The sequence below is a fragment of the Aegilops tauschii genome, chromosome 6, assembly GCF_002575655.3.
Source record: "Aegilops tauschii subsp. strangulata cultivar AL8/78 chromosome 6, Aet v6.0, whole genome shotgun sequence".
Taxonomy (NCBI): domain Eukaryota; kingdom Viridiplantae; phylum Streptophyta; class Magnoliopsida; order Poales; family Poaceae; genus Aegilops; species Aegilops tauschii.
In genome coordinates this window covers 225,053,013-225,070,302 of record NC_053040.3, presented here as the reverse complement: position 1 = coordinate 225,070,302, position 17,290 = coordinate 225,053,013, and the positions used below count along the sequence as shown (strand labels likewise).

At 42.6% G+C, this 17,290-nt stretch overlaps 1 protein-coding gene across 2 annotated transcripts; it reads right to left on the bottom strand.

Moving 5' to 3' along the window:
- Positions 1 to 1,446: 1,446 nt before the first annotated feature.
- On the bottom strand, positions 1,447 to 15,782 carry LOC109745408 (apoptosis inhibitor 5-like protein API5). 2 transcript variants are annotated; one of them, XM_073501336.1, is made up of 17 exons: positions 15,539 to 15,782; positions 15,294 to 15,458; positions 14,210 to 14,306; positions 14,066 to 14,131; positions 13,188 to 13,271; positions 12,142 to 12,221; positions 11,997 to 12,071; positions 11,764 to 11,913; positions 9,891 to 9,956; positions 9,734 to 9,799; positions 5,637 to 5,747; positions 5,405 to 5,491; positions 5,220 to 5,326; positions 3,717 to 3,831; positions 3,428 to 3,493; positions 2,047 to 2,141; positions 1,447 to 1,961 (listed from the first exon to the last, which is right to left on the bottom strand). In XM_073501336.1, exons 1-17 carry the CDS (start codon positions 15,623 to 15,625, stop codon positions 1,778 to 1,780), a joined length of 1,701 nt encoding a protein of 566 aa, XP_073357437.1. In that variant the 5' UTR covers positions 15,626 to 15,782; the 3' UTR covers positions 1,447 to 1,777. The 2 variants fall into 2 exon arrangements, with proteins under 2 accessions (XP_073357437.1, XP_020160125.1); XM_020304536.4 differs by lacking the exon at positions 13,188 to 13,271.
- Between the last annotated feature and the right edge of the window lie 1,508 nt (positions 15,783 to 17,290).

Genomic DNA, 17,290 nt, shown 5'->3' with positions numbered 1-17,290 from the left:
TTTCATTGATAAGGTCGGAGTACACAAATTCATGTAGCAAGAAGTAGTACATGTTACAATTGAAAGCAACTACATGAGCACTTCTGAGAAGTACATGTTACACTCAACAGGAACTACATGAGCAATTCTGTTTGGAACATTCAAGTTATCTTCCGCAGACACACGCATAATCTGCAATCTTATGTGGCCTTGATTTTGGTCTCTCTTCATTTGGTGAAACAACACTTTGTGTTTCTTGTCGCATTGCACAGACAATAACACTTGTGCTGGAGTGTCTATAGTCCTCTCCCTGCATAGCAGAAGAAAATTCAGTGCTTGCACAAAGTTCAGAATCTGCAAGTTACAACATTGAGCGTTGCAGCTCGTCGATCTGGCCCAGCTGCGCGGTGTGAGATCGTTGAGATTTTCCACTGCACGCTCAGGAGCAGGTGGTCCAGCGTCATACGCCGGCGGCCGCCAGTACGCCGCGCCGGGCTGCAGGGCGCTCGCCCACGGCGCGGCCAGCATCCATACGAGGGGGCCGCCTCACTGCCCTGGAGGAGTCGGCCGTGACTGTTACAAAGAGGACGAGATCGCCAGCCTGTAGGAGCCCGCCGTGATGCTGCCGCCGACGACGAGATCGAATCGCCGCATCGGAAGAGCCAGCCATGGCGCAACCAACGAGGAGGAGGTCACCTCGCCGCGTCAGATTAGCCCGTCGTCTCCGCGTCGGGACGCCGACCGACCGAGAACTCGCCGCATCGCAGCGCCATGAGGGGAACTGTAGCTCGCTCGGCCGATCAGGGCGAGCCGACCATCGCGGGAGAGAAAGGAAAAGGGCCGGAGTTTTTTTAACTTATTATTAGTAACCTCTTCTTTTTTCTTATCTGGTTCAGCGCGCGCTCACAGCCACATCGGATCGTTTCCTAGTCAGCCCCGTAAAACGCCCGTATTCGTCCGTGCGTGTAGCATTATTGCGTCCCCGCCCATACGCCGTGATACACCCGTCCGTTAGTCATGTGTGTCCCGTCCTACCTGCAATGCCCAATACACGACATATACACCCGACACTACCTGACACGACCCAATCCCGGCGAGAACGAGCGTCCAGCGATTCCAGGAGCATGCGAGCTCGTCCACTCCTCTGGATTTCTCGCGTACCACCTCGTATATTATCTTGCAGTGAATTTAGATTGTTATTTGTTGCGATATGTATGCAAATTGTGAACAAATAGGGCTGCTGCAGGAAAAGCTGCTGAGATGGGGGGCTATTTAAGGTTACTGTTGATATGAACATTCTTTTCCCCAAAAAATAACTCTTTGGTGCCATAAAATTTACTCCGGAAACTTATATATGCCTAAAATACTGCTGCTGCAGGAAATGCTCTGCGACAGAATTACTACGTAGTTCATCAATGCACAACATCAAACTGGTGGAGACCATGCACATGCAAAGACGAGGGCTACTGGGACGGAAATTGCGTTTGGCTCCCTGAGCTCGGCTGATGCGAGAGCTATAATCAGCAGGGTGATTTGAAAAATAAATTCCTCGAATAAATATACTATGACTAAAATGTACCGTTCGGACCACCAAACAACAATCCGCAAACCAAGAGAGCTAGCATGTGCAGACGGTTAGGATCCTTTGTATGAGCTTTTGTGCTTCCCTTGTGCACCCGACAGTCACGCACCTTGCTGGTACAGAAAAGCTAACCCAGATAAACAGACTCTTGCCACTACTCTCGAATGGGAGAAAACTGATCCCTTTCTCCCTTGGAATGTCGATTTCTGAAAGATCTCAGCGGTAGCCCCAACCTCTTCCTCGGCCTCCTCTGCCCCGCCCTCTTCCACTGCCTCTACCACCACCACGGGGTAACCCCTCAAAAGCTCTGTTCACAAGCTGATTGTGCATTCCTCCATCTCCTCGCCCCTTCTTGTTTAAAGGGGCATTCCCATTACTAGCAGGTTGGGTCCTCTTCCCTCTGAAACATCAGCAAACTAGAATTGACTAAAAAGAAATGCAAATTAATCTGAATAAAATTCAACATTTGATAGTGGACATCTAACCCAGCTGTTGAAGCTGCTGGTTTCTTTGGTTGTTCCATCCATGATAGAGTAATTTTCTTATCTCCAATGAATAACGGAGATTTCCCATGCAATGGCTGAAATAAAAAAAAAATCGTCTCATTTAAATTTTAGATGTGAGCAAATAATAGGTTACACTAGTTTCTTCTGAAGCACATAGACAAAGAATCAACAGTACACAAGAGCAATATGCTCGTTGACTTCATAGCAAATTTTAAGAAGCTAGTTACAGTTGTACAATTGCTTTTTAGACCTCAAACGCCAAGCAAGAAATTCCAACATGGCTTATATTTTGAAACTCAAATAAGCTAATATGCCATCTTAAGCATATATAGGCTCTGACGCATGGATAAAGGATTTTATGTTTAAGGGGCTTCGAAAAATAATACAGATATGCTTGTGCATTTTAACACAATATTAAATATTATGTCGTTGGTTAACAGGCATATTCAACGAGGCCCCCAGAAGCGCCAGTGCATAGCGAACGGCTAAAGCATGTCGATAATGTCAAGAGAGGTCTGGATAGACCAAACTTGACATGGGAGGAGTCCATAAAGAGGGATCTGGAGAACAGGAGTATCACCAGAGAACTAGCCATGGACAGTGGTGCATGGAAGCTTGCTATCTACTCCCTCCATTCCTAAATATAAGTCTTTTAAGAGATTTCAACAAGTGACTACATACGGAGCAAAATAAATGAATGTATACTCTAAGATATGTCTACATACATCCGTATGTTGTAGTCCATTTGAAATGTCTAAAAAGACTTATATTTAGGAACGGAGGGAGTATGTGCCAGAACAATTGAGTTGGTTGCGAGATCTTATGGGTTTCACCTCTGCCTACCCCAACTTGTTTGAGACTAAAGGCTTTGTTGTTGTTGTTGTTGTTGTTTGGCTATGGTTTCTTTAATCTTCAGACAAAATTATGTATTCCGTACCAAACTACTCCCTCCGTTCCAAATTACTCATCGCAGAAATGGATGTATCTAGAACTAAAATACATCTAGATACATCCATACCTGTGACAAGTAATTCGGAACGGAGGGAGTATAAGACGTTTTTGTAGGCTAGTTTAGTACTGTTTATTATCCACACACTCAGATTTTAGCCTTGCATCGTTACATTTAGTACTACATTAATAAGTCAACAGAGGGAGTAAAAACTTGCTCAATATAAACAGGATTGCAGCAAATTGATGTTATTGCGGACATGAGTCAGCCAGGCCGGTGCACAAAACAGCAGCAAATGGCATGTCGATGCAAACAGAGATAGTGATGCAAGATAACGAAGAACTAGTTACTAAGAATAGATGTTAGCTTGCAATCCTGCAGAAGTCTTCGTAAGTGAAACAAAGAAATTACCTGTGACATTGCCAATATATTATTATAGGACCGCATTGTCATCGTCGATTTTTGCTGATCCGCTTTCTGCAAAAGATATCACATCACTATCAATTGGCACTTTAGCAGGAACTGTAGACGACACATGTGATAAATCTGTGCCATGAAAAATGTTTAGGACAAATTGTGCAGATTATGACAATACAAGGTTCCTGCATAAATATTATGATGCCGTAATAATGGTAGTATAACATGGCACAAACTAGAGAACGTTCCAATGGAACTAGTAAATCCAAGCATCTAAACTCACGATTTTAGTTTTCTCTTCTTCTGTCTTTGCTGAAGATATTGCCTTGTTGAAATCTGCCATTCCCTGGGTTAGTCTCTTCGAGGCTGCTCGAACCGTGTCTTCCGTTCCAGTTAACCTGTGCATTTGTAACCATCAGAAACACGCTAGCATGACAGAAATCATGCTGGAGGAACAAATTTGTGCAAGATAACAATACATAAGCAGGGTGACAAAGCCAACTATGAAAGTTGACACAACATTTGTTCTACTATGCTAAAAGATTCTATCTCAAAAGCTTAATGGGCAATCTGGGCATCATCATGTGACTGATCCGCACGAAAAGAAAATATATATTTCTATATATACCATATGAAAATATATTTCATGATGAATCTAATGGTATTGATCTGGTATTGTAAATGTTGATACAAAAATTCTATAAACTTGATCAAAGTTTGTTTAACTTGACCAAATTTTATATCCACTATTTGGCAAGGAGGGAGTACTTAATAATGGACATCTCTTAAAAGGAATCAAAATCAGATAAAGCGTTCTATGTACTAGACTTTATTTGGGCTTGCTTAAATTAGACTACAACAGAACCACAATGGAACTTCCAACTTGAAGGCTTTTACTATCGGGCATTGTTTTCAAGGCGTCCCTAAGGCGTCAGGGCGCCCCCAGGTTACAAGGCGTCGGCCTTGCCTTACGTGCATGCCTAAGGCGTCCACCTTAGTCCATAGGGCGTCCAAGGCGCCCGCCTAGGCGCCATTCTTCCCGCCTTAGGCAAATGAAGACGCCTTAGACAGGGCAGGGAGTTTAGGCGGGAAACAGAGCTCTGGGCGCGAAGAGAAGGGCGGGAAACAGAGTCTGGGCGCCAACAGTTACTAGCAGGGGGAGAGAGAGCCCTAACCAGTTTCAGTTTTCCCCCAACCCCATCTCTGGCGGCTGGATCTGAGCTTCTCCCCCTCCTCTCCAGCAACTTCTCCCCCTCCTCTCCGGCTGCTTCTCCCCCTCCTCTCCAGCAGATCCGCCTCCCCCTCCTCTCCTGCAGTTCCTCCTCTCCAGGACAGCAGGCAGCAGCAAGCAACCATCACCTCTCCTGCAGTTGCCTACCAAATTCTGCTCAATTCTACTTCTTAGAACTCTCTAAGGTGTCGCCTTGCCTTATGCCTTAGCGCTTAGGCAGTGAGCCCCCCCCCCCCCCCCCCCAGCGCTTTGCCTCGCCTTACCGCCTTAAAAACATTGCTCTCGGGGCATATTCTTAAGAGTTTAACTCAGTTTATAGTAAAGAAGTGGCCAGTACAGCAAATGAAACAAAGCCAATCAATTTAATCAAGCTGAGTTTAGGATATAAGAATGACATGTGAGGAGATGGTGAGACATGAAATTGAAGCATGTGAATATGATGGTAACTTACTAGTAGACTTCTTTGCTTAAGAACAGATTTTTAAAGAATGCAAATACAAATAAAATAAATCATCAACATCAATTAATTATTGTACCATATATATAGCAAGGTACCTCTCAATAAAATCTTTGTAATGTTCTGAGAAATCCTCTCCAAGTCTATCTGATGGCTGTCCAGTAACGATCTTGTAACCACAGAGACTGTTTGTAGTGTTTGGTGTCTATATTACACATTAGGTCAGCACAAGGTCATGAAGAAACTGACATGAATCATAGTAGAAACATTTCATTTATCTAACCTTATGAGCCAAATGGTGAAAAGTGTATAGCAAGCACTCGACATAATTGTGATTAATATCATCTACCTTCTTCCCAGGCATATACTTCTGCAAAACAACAATTGAGATCAACATAGAAATTTTAATCCTGTATTCACTGAAAATGAGAAACTCATGAACATCTTTGAGCATACAAAATAAACCTTGCAAATTGGGCTTTAGAAACATTAGCGGAAATAAGAAATGCATAAACCTTGAGCAATTGAACAACGGATGGAAGCAGCTGGCGTGAATCTTGTGCTACAGCATATGGCGAGCTAGCAGCAACTGTCTTAAGTAAATCCAGTTTCTTCTCCTCCGGAATCTAAAAATGGTAAAAACGAACACTTGATGCTGAAACACGCAAGAGCAGAGATAGTTTCAAAAGGAAAAACACTCCAGATGATGCAGGATACTGACAAAGCAACGACAAAAAATCATAACTAGAAACTTGAACAGCATTGTAAAATTCGCCTGTTGTGAACGCACGGCCCTTGTTAAGAGACTAAGCAATGCTGCTGAGGCCAATCAACTGGCGAAAATTTTACCCACCTGCCGCCGGTATGTCAACCCTAATTCAGTTCCATCACACACACCCACTCCACCCCACCCCCGCGCGTGCGATTCGTCTCCTTCCAAACGAGAGGTCCTGAATTAGGGTTGCTCCCGTCCCCTAGCTCTGCACCATGAGCCTCCCCTCGCGCTGCACCTCCATGGCTCCGTCCGGCCTGCGCCGCCACCCAGAGCACAGCTGCGCCGCCGCATCATTCCACAGCAAGGTAGCTCCCCTCCCTCTTCTTCTTTTTTCTCCTCATTTTTTGGTATTGAGTACATCCCTCAGCTAGTTCATTGGATATTGTGAGCATATATCATTGAGTGCATGTTTACGATCACATGTGAATGGAGTTTGCTTGCTAGTTTTTCCCATGCAATCTGTTATGTGTTCCAGATGCCAGGGAGGTGGGCAGCGAGAGAGTGGCCTTGAGGGCACTCTAATTTTTGTTTCCCGATCATTCTACTGACCAACAATAGCAGATTCATGGCTATTTAGTGTAAGTTAACTACAGTCAACAAGAACTAGGTGGATGTTTATAATTTTGGAACTTGGAAGTGTTTGTTTACTGGTTGAACAAAGGGGTTGGTATAAAATTCCAAGCAAATGTGTATCAAAAGATGGACTTCGTCATCTGGCAGATGTGTGTAATGTTTCAAAAGAGTTTAACACAGTGGATCATTTCTTGTTGTGCTGATGTAATGTAACAATGTGACCCAGCAAAAATATTTTGATGTGTTTTTTCTCGAAAGAAATACATTTCTTAAGAAAAAACCCAAATTAAAACATGCATTTGTTGGAGAAAATTCCGACATAATATCTCCATGTCTTTTACAATAATAAACGGTATCGCTCTCTATTTATATTTTTTATAATTTGCAACATTATAAATAGTTGTTCAAATAAATCATCTGTAGTGTCAACCAGTGTACAAATTGTTGCCTTATGGTCTATTAAAGCATATATAAACAATCTTTCAAGACTCACAGGCATTACAAACAACTCCTTCCAAATCTACAGTTTCACAACTGTTTCAATGAAACTTTCAGCTTTCCCACAGTTCTCAACTCACAGCAGCTTTCTCACAGCTAATTGTAGACTTTTCAGAATCCACAGCTCAACCAAACACACCTCGAGCCGACGGACCCTTCAAGGTGCTAGCATAACGCCTCCAAGATCGACATCTCACGCGACAAGTACAGTGTGAGTGACATCTTCAGCGTCACGGACCTATCTCCATTCCATGGTGATGAGGATTTTGATCCGAGGTCGGATCTTTCCCAAGGTGGGAGATGATGCGGAGCATCCCAAGGTCATCCCGTGGACCCACCTTCGTCTCCCCAAGTGCCAAGTGGACCTATGACACATGCACGTGCAAGAGCTCTTAAGACCGAGGTAACATCTCTCCTCTCGCAGTTCCCTTTCGAAACACACAAGACATGGCTACTACCTCAAACAGAGACACTTTGCATACTCAGTTACCAAGAAACTAGCCATGGACAAGCTAAGGAGTAAGGCCGGGCTAAGGGAGAAGAGGAACGTGAAGACGGAGAAGAAAACAAGCAAGTCAGGAGCTGCCCGGATGATCCGGACCAAGTCCCGAACGATCCGGCTACCGCGCACCAAGACTACAGCAGCCTCCTCGACGAAGCCGAATCATCCGGACCAGCTCCCGGATCATCCGGACAAAGCCGGACATCCGGACCAGGACCCGGACGACCGGACCAGCCAATGCTTCCACGACACATCCGGACGGTCACCCGGATCATCCGGACACCCGAAGCCTGGATCATCCGGACCTTGCCTGCGTGCATGACTTGGGCCGAAGCCCATGTAACTCCACCTACGCCTAGACTATATATACTCCAAGTCCGCCCACGTTTTAGGGTTAGCATTGTGATAGCTCAACGTTGAGATTGAGCCTTGCTCATCCACTTATCCCTACTCCTTTGGAGACCGAGACCTCCTAAAGAAGATCTCCCAAGTGGATTCAAGACCCCTCTTGATGGAAGGATCCCCTAGTGGATTCAAGACCTCTTTCCTCACGGATTGGGATGAACTAGCTACCGTGTATCCTCCCTTGTTGACTTTGGATCTTGTATCTCCCCTTTGCTTATGTGGATTTAGCACATGTATGATTGGATCTCGTTGATTTGAGTATTTTCCTCTCTTGTGTTCATCGTGTTCTTCGGGAAATCCCCTCCATTTCGTGAAAGATCGGCCATTAGGGTTCCACCCTACATCAGTAGGTCATGCACAAGAGAGCGCCCACACCACCTGGAAGCGGAGACGGAAGCGCAAGACGAAGGAAGACTTGAACAGCAGTAAAACCGGTCCAACCTAGCAAGTATAACCGGTTCAAATCTGAGAGCTCCTGGAAGAAGTCCCGGCACAAGTCCTAGTGTAATCCGCCAGCGCCCGAACCTCCCAGGAAGAAGTACTGGTGTAACCTTACACCAGCCTCCTGACAACTGTGCCACCGACTGCCTCGACGACCCCGCGCCTTGCCCAACGACAGGTTATACCGGCCAGAAAGGCCTGATAATACAGGGCACGCAGCTTTGGGACCACCAACCCATGTATCTTCTCTTTCCTCACTTACCCCTTCGTGGGTGGACCTATATATACCCCTCCCCCGCTTAGACCGGGTTTGCAAAGTACAACTAGTCATAGAGCCTTTGCTCATGTACCTCCCCATGTGGGATTTCTCCTACATGGAGATGACTTCCCTAGTGGAGATCAAGGCCTCCTCTTGAGGGGAAGATTCTTCCCAAGGTATTCAAGACCTCCTTGTCTTAGGACTTGGGAAAGAACTCCACATCTTGTTCTTGCTTCTCCCTTGGATTTGCAAGAAACAACGTGTACTGTGTGGTGTGGGTCTGCGGTTACAAAAGGGTGTTGCCTTGTCATCACTAGTTATCCATGTGTTTTCCCTTGATTTCCTTGTGATTCCTCGTGTTCTTCCTCAAATCTACCTCCGGTTCGTGAAGGTCGGGCCACCAAACGGCTTGCCCCATATCAACAACCCTTTGGTGGGGATGGGTGTTAGTTACACTAAGCTATGGTCATTTCGTGCAGTTTTCTAGAAATGCATATTCCAAACAAAACCAAAAATATAAACAAAGGGTCACAAAAGACAGGTACTCCCTCCGATCCATATTGCTTGTCTTAGATTAGTCTAGATATGGATGTATGTAGACACGTTTTAGAGGGAGTATCAATCTCAATTAAAATTATCATGAATTGTTGAGCTTAATCAGCACAGAAAGTACACTATACTGCAAGATGTTGTCACAGAATGATAAAAAAAACATGACTATCAAGATGATACGCTAATAATGAGACACAAATGTTCCTGTAGCCATGGAGGCATTCGGTCGTCACTAATTTACTACTCCCTCCGTTCCAGAATATAAGGTGTATAGGTTTCCGTGCAAGTCAACCATTTGAATGTTTGACCAAGATTATAGAATAAAATAACATCTACAATACCTCATAGATAAAAATGAAACTACTTTTCATGATGGATCAAATGATATAAATTTCGTATTGTGAATGTTGATATATTTTTCTAAACACTAGGTCAAACTTGCACTCGTTTGACTTCTCAGAAAACAAATACACCTTATATAAAGGAACGGAGGGAGTATATACCAACAAAAAAGTATAGCACAAATTTGCCCTAATAAGAACAAAGTGTTCTTTTGCTTCTTCCTATACGAAGCAGAGGATGCAAGGTACAAGATGAAGCAATTTACCTTATCGAAAACTGGAACGATTTGCTTAGCAAAATAGTTGAGAAACTTGCTGCTTGATGCACCTCTCTGAAGAAAGCAAAGAACACCAATATATGATTCAATGCTCAACAATAATAACATAAATGACTTAATTATTGTTCAACTGAATGGGCCATACCGTGAAGATAGGAAGAGCCATATAGATGCATGAGGTCCACCTCTCTATATGATCGATATCAGAAACCTGAAAGAGAAGTAATCCTAAGCAAAATCCACAACCTCAAAACAAAGGTACTTTAGAAACGAACTTCAAACTTAAGAACTTGCAACTACTAACAACAAAGGATAAACAGGAAACTAATAATAATAAGTAGCAACATATGGAAAGGTCATGATTGTGCAACATCAATAGGCACCTTTGCTACTCACCCCTAACCCAGAAAAATGAGATGCACAAAGCAAGAATTGCTACACCAAGGATACTTCTGTTGAAGTATATGTGGATTGCCCAACCTTCTCGATCAGTTCAGACTTTTGGTTCATGTATCTTGTATGAAACTTAATGTGGTATCAGTGCCAAGAGGTCTTGGTTCAAGTCTCTGCTTTCGCAAATTAAATAGAAAAGATTGTGTGACCTCTTTCTGTCCATAATTAGGCCTTATCAAGCCGCGCGTGAGAGAGGGTGTTGAAGGACATGGGGATTGCCCGGCCTTCTTCATCAGTTCAGACTTTTGGTTCTCCTAATTGGTTCTCCATCAGGTGTTCCATGCTCAATGTGAGTCACATGACACATGCTGGGAGCTCAGCCTCAAGGATATTAAGATATGATGTATTTGCAGGCTGACTCTGCTAGATTTAAGACACAAAACAATGATACACTCTGTTGTATGCAACTAGAACAGTCTTTAGATACTATTATTATTTGAAGGATTGCATTCCTTAGATTTCTGAATTATTTCAGTTTAGTGCAATGTTGGCTTCCAAAACTTGTTACAAAAACTACCAGTTTTGGCCATAATGAGGTTTTGTGAATGAATTGACACGTGTGTTGCACGTGCACGGTTACTAGTATCAATTTATGTGCAAACGGATACCAAATGAAATGTCTGGAATAGAATTGTTTTCATCTTCAGGACAGTAGTGATCTCGGCTTGGGAATTCAGTAGGCCCACACTCATCTTGAACTATAAATTAGCAAAGCTTGGGCCTATTATGCAATTTGGAGGTAAGTCCCATTATACAGAAAGTCACGCAAAAAAAGTGGTGTTTTAATTCATGTTCTCAAATATAGCCACCTCGCATCAAAGGAAACAACAAATTTATTATGTCTAGAGATATTTTGTACCACCTCAAAATTGTAAAACAAATCACCTAGCACTTACAACTTCCAACAAATTACGTGCCACGCCCACAAGTCTTTGCCAGCTTATTTTTAGTAAACACATTTTTAGGAGGCTTGCATTACCAGTAAAGTCTAGAAGTCGGGCTATTTTACCAACCGATACGACACCATTACTATATTCACCCGAATGGCCATGTTCAAATACCTCCCTTTTGTGCCCTTTCATCCCCTCATCCACTGCCCTAAAGCAAAGAGTCTTATAACTATCATAACGTCTACCAACGGTGACCAGCCGATGCTACAGATGGTCCGCTAAATGGATAAATTTGGCATGCATGTTATACCTTTTTTTATGAATGTACGCGGAACACAACTTTACTCCATGATTACCGAAAAATACCACCTTCTGGCACCGAGGTATAATGATGCTCGCTAACTTCAATTAGTGATACCAATTATTTGTGTAGGCTGCTGACTAACCCAGAGCAATTGTGCTTTTAATTCTTTATCTAGACTAGCTCTAAGGTTCACATGATCAAATTACAAGAAGTTTGACAGACAACACAAAATACGGCATTAAATAAGGCTGGGTCCAAGCCAAGCCAACTCCCAAAATCTCCTTTTGTCAATGACTGCACCCGAATTTTCTGGTATTTTAATATGCACACATATAAATTTTATTCCTAGAATGTTGAAATAGCATACTTACATCAAACTGCGCATCAAGATCAGCTTGTGCTTGAATGATTTCAATTAATTCTTGAAAGGATTCTCGAGGAGCAGTATCCCCAAATATGCTCAAACTCCGCAGGAAATCCATGAATAATTTAAATTCCAGCCCAGTAACATCTTGTACACTCTAAATCATACATTTTTTGTTAAAAGTGTGTCAGAAAAATACGGGAATTAAATAAACAAAAAAATGGTAGCTCTAGTACATACTTTCTTTATCAAATCAGTTATATATCTTTCCATTTCTGCTTGAGGCTTTAGTAGCTCTGCTTTGACAGGAAAAACCTGAAAATTTTAACTCTATCAATACTCAGAAAATAAGGTTGATAGCCTAGAGCATCTGCAATCTATGTACCTTGTCTCGGAGGAAACAAATAATCTTTTCACGGATCTCTGATCCTGACTCCACGTGCTTAAATAAAGGCTGCAACGAATCTACACCAAAGACGATAAAAGCAACTATAAGATCTTCATGAAGTTAAAAGCATATATGTTTCTACATCCAGTTTACATGACAATATACTCTTTGCACAATGAACAAAAAAATGTGATCAAAAGACAATAGTAGCCCTCATAGTAGACCAGGGCAACCTTGTTACTAACTACAGTCCAAAGAGATGATGGCAAAAAAAACTCAGACGCTAGTTCAACGATCATCCAAAGGTTAAGTCAAAAAAATCCTGATTACTCTTAACAGAATTAATGATAGGAACATGTGGGCTGTGGCTGGTTTCACCGAAGAAAAGATGAACCTGTGTCTTCTTGTTATTTTATGTATATATGGGAAATGTGGAATAGTTGAGTGTTTACTAGCTTCATGCTTTTCCAAATAGATGCTAAGCAGAATCCTGACTAGCAACAAGTCAATAAAAATGAAGGTGAAGAAACAGAAGAGGTAAATGGTGTAACGAGTAATACAAAAAGGACATTTGCAGCCCATCAAAGTGAACACTACCAGCAAAAAAGATATTACAAGCTTCTATAACAAAGAAATTACAAGTTGGTGTTACTCATCATCAATATAATAGAACTCACAGGTTGAATTAAGACAAAACATCAGCACAGCACGCTATTAAAAGTTCAACATTTGCTGAACAGAACTGACAATTTTAGTAAGAATCAAAAAGGATGTGCGATATACTGTGGCTAAAAGTATTTCTAACAGGAAACTACATATCAAGTGCTATTCAGATAATATGTCAACTGCGCCACTCAGAGTTTTCTAATACATAAAGAACACTTCCTGAACCCTTTTTATCTTTTCTGTATCGGGGATCGTCAAAATAAGCAAAAATAGTATTTCTACGTAAAACACCCATAAGGGGGATTTCAATCGAAATCCCAAAACAGGATATTAGTTCTTTCTCTTGTTCTTGATGATATTGTAATGGAATGACGAACCTATTTCTTCGCTTTTTCGCCAACAAATCTGAATTATCTTGAAAAATAGAAGGATAGATAAAATTCCAATGGCCATTGGACAACCTGATGTGTCAAAATGCATATGCGGCTAACTTATAGAGTTAGATGGTGTGCCATATATGATAAACTAACAGGAGAGCAAAGATTAAAATCACTCCCATGATTATGCCATTTATTGAGTATTGCGCAAAATATAGCATAGGAAATATTATACACATTTAACAACAGAAAAATAGTATTGAGTATCACTCCAGTGATTATGCCATATACATTTAACAACAGAAGAATAGAAGTGACCGAGCAGCATAGGAAATGGTGGGCCCACCAATAATCCTTATGCATATGGACCTGCCTTGAATTTAAACCCCTTAATCTAGAACACCTTGAAGTGATGAAAGTGGATTCTGCCCAGCGTCCTACCCATATCTCTTGCGATATATAAGAAAAGGTCAAGAAAGTGCAGAAGTTCATATGCACATCAATAAATAGAGCAGTAGAGCACCACTCAATAAACATAATACTACAGGGTCCATTTTTCTAGGTTTCTAGAGTTTGTGTGAAGGTCCAGTAAATTGCCAATTGGGTTAATCTGGTAAAATAAACATCATCAATAGTTGAAAAGCAAGAAATTCGTCATATAAGGTTGTTATCTCAAGGCTTGGCATCAATTTACACAATTTCTTTTAGTTTTAGGATTAGGACAATGATAAAAATCAATTTTCTACTCTGAAAGTCCACATCCCCAAAGAAAATGATGGCAGAAATTTTCAGCACATGCCCGGTAATCAAACAACAGGATGCATATCAAAGTACTCCAAAAGCTGTAAGCAAGCAACAGATGAGGATAGGAATCTTACTTTTAACATCTTGTCGTATAAGGGACATGAGTGCTTTATGAACAGCATCACGCTCCACATTTTCCTCTGAAATGCAAGAAAGAACTTGAGAAGCATAGCCACATTTGACATTCGAGCTGAGAAAAGATAGGAGAAAAGCTGTACCACTTGTAAGGAGCTGACCAAGAATATCTGCAATTTTTGAGATGAACTCTGCATCTTTGCCAAGAAGCGGAAACCCACGAATAGCTTGTATTCTGATCTGTAAGTACATTTAATGATGAGAGTTATTCATGTGGATAACATACAACCTTATGATGAACATGTTGTTCTAAAGTGAACATAATAACAGCAGCCTTTTGACAAATGAAAACCATTCAGAGGTAAACAGATAAAGCATTTTGTATCTTTCACACATTTATCAGAAAATTTTGAAACCGTAGCTATCCAAAAACTATTATAATCTTGGAAACAGCCTGATGTTAATAAGGTGCAACCATCAACAAATAACTGGTATAGGGCGAACAGAGACATCACAGACCCCACTGACATTGTATACCCACATTTATAATGAAAATAGTTCTTGTACGATCACTTCACTGAAAAATAATTAGACATCAGCATTGGTAGAAAATATTCACTGTGCCATGTGACGATGTACATCTAATGCTCACTCACATTTCCGCAGCTACAGACTTTTTTTAAGGTGCAGGTATTGTTTTGATGATTTGATCCCATTGTAGCTATTAGCAAGACGAGAATCGAAGCAATGTTTGATAACACTGAGCCTTTTGCTTAATAAAGCATTAACAGATCAGCTCTGCTGGTTAAGGATCAATGCAAGGCTAGGGGGAGGGGGGGCGTAAGGTTCTAAAAAAATGCCTGAATGCGTAACTATTCTAGATTTCTCAACGGGTGATTGTCTTTGACACAAAGAAGTGACTTTCAAATGGCACTCTCGGTACATGTCTCCTCGGAGCAGAGCTAGGAATATCAGCAATAGAAAAGCATGGAGCAAGCAGAAGGGGAGGGAAATTTTATAGGAACCAATACCGGTCACAAACCAAGTTAAGCCACAGACAAGCTTCCAACATAAATTTCTAGTTTCCAGCGAGTCCAATCTGAATCCTAGACCAATTTAACGCAAAAAGGAAATGCTAGTGTTCATCGTCCTTCAACCTATGCGTCCACCAATGCCGAGCTACTTATTAACATCAACTACGAAGAGAGTGACAGAGAGAACACAAACCGCGAGCTCTTCCATCTCAACGAGGTCGAACATTGCTTCCATGGCGAAGGTACCGAGGGCTGGGAAACTCCGGAAGTAACGGGGGATGAGCTGCGCCGCCAGCTGCTTCGCTTTAACGTTTTGCCCCTTCACCGACGCTATGATCGCCTCATAGTCCGCCGCGTGCTGCAAGACCAAAAACCCGTCAGAACCCTAGACCGAAGGAGCCCTGGGGAATGGATCGGTTGCACAGGAGAGAAGCACACCTGGGACTTGTCCTTGGCTGAGGAAAGTCGGTCGCCGAGCTCGTAGAGCCGCTCGACCTCGGCAGCGTCGGCGTTGGCGGTTGCCATGGGAGGGGGCGGAGGCGGGGAGTGGTGGATTTGGGTGTTAGGGTTCCGGTTACGAAGGGGTTAGAGGAAGAGAAAAGAGATGGTCTGGCGGTAGCGAAGGGGATAAAAGACGGGCTCGCAGCCCCGGTGAGCCTTTGTGTCACTGGCGCAGAGACCCGCTGAAAACATACTATTGATAAATAGTTTCATACTGCAAGGACCTTCTGTTAAATCATGCTATTCTTTTGAAATAATAGCCAGGAAAAAGGGAAATTGCATAATATGAATATGTTCAGTTTGAAAATATGGTCACTATGATGAGAGAGTAAAGTTGGCATGGTTGTATTTTTTTTTGCAATGGGTTTGGAAAAAAGAAAATATTTGTGTGATATGAATAGGTTTAGTTTGAAAACATGGTTATTATGCTGAGAAACCTGGGTGTGCATCTTTTTCATGCAAAAAAAGGAAAAAAGATAAGAAACCTAAGAAAAAAACATCTTTTTTCCTGTGCATAGACGGAGATATAGGCATTAGGAGGTATTAGGATAGCACATATGTTATTTAGCCCAGCCCATGTAGAGCGATGCCCGTGGGGAGCAGAATATGAAGCGGCAGGGGGCGGATCCAGCGGAGACTGTCTATCCCTTTCCTTCCTTTCTCGGTTCCCCAACTGCGTGACAGAGGCGTTTCCTCAGCCGCCGACCGGTGGGATTTCTTGCCTCTTTTGATTTCGGATTTGGCTGCATGCATGGATTTACTTTCCATTTATCTCGATCTTGCACCTCCCTTCTTTTTTGTGGCGATTCCCACCCCTTTTGTCTCGTTTTCTAGGCATTATAGATCCTGTGCTGCGATCCTTTCTATTTAGGGATCCACTCATATGGAAGTAAATTTCTGCAGTTATTCCAATGGTTATTTATAAGCTGACATTGTTTTGATTGAGAATCGATGGTGTCGTAGGTCAGTGCGACGGTTGAGCATGAGGGGATCTTGAACTGACCATGTGGATATCAGTTCTGATGGAAGCGCGGACAGTGGCTCTCACGAAAACTCGGACAGCAGCTCAGATGGATCTGGTGATAGTTCCTCTTATGAAGGAGCGTACATGAGCTCCGATGGAGGTTATGCCTCTAAGTCGTGCCTCGACACGTGGGAGATATAGCCGCATCGTGGGTGTTACAAACTGGCTCTGTGTAATTACTAAAATTGCTCGATTCAGTAAGTGTGGTCTGTCTGCTGTACGCTCTTTTGTGTGCCCAAATTAGCAAGCGATGTTAAATTATGCAATGACGTACCCGGGGAAATTTCCACCAAAATTTAAATTATCAAACTCATCCCATGCGCGTAAAGCACAAGAATCGTTTGCGATGCACACAATTGTTCAAAGTGAATGGTCCGGCGGCACCGCGCGCATTCAAAGTGAATGTGCCCATGAGACCAAAATTTGAATTATCAAACTCATCCCATGCGTGTAAAGCAGAAGAATAATTTGTGATGCACACAATCGTTCAAAGTGAATGGTTCGGTGGCACCGCGCGCAAAGTTTTCCTCCACATTACCAAAATTTTGGCCTACCGCCAAAATATCTACCCCCGCCCCCTTCCCCCTTCCCCACCCCCTTTTCTCCCCGACTTTCCACCTTCCTTCCTTGCTTGCTAAGCTATAGCCGCTTCCTCGCTCTCGCCG

Coding starts and splice junctions, on each gene's coding strand:
- LOC109745408 (XM_073501336.1), bottom strand. CDS start 15,625: ATGGCAACCGCCAACGCCGACGCTGCCGAGGTCGAGCGGCTCTACGAG. Junction 11,914..11,996: donor TAACTGATTTGATAAAGAAA/GTATGTACTAGA, acceptor TGTATGATTTAG/AGTGTACAAGATGTTACTGG. Junction 9,957..11,763: donor ATCTTGATGCGCAGTTTGAT/GTAAGTATGCTA, acceptor CTTCTCTTTCAG/GTTTCTGATATCGATCATAT.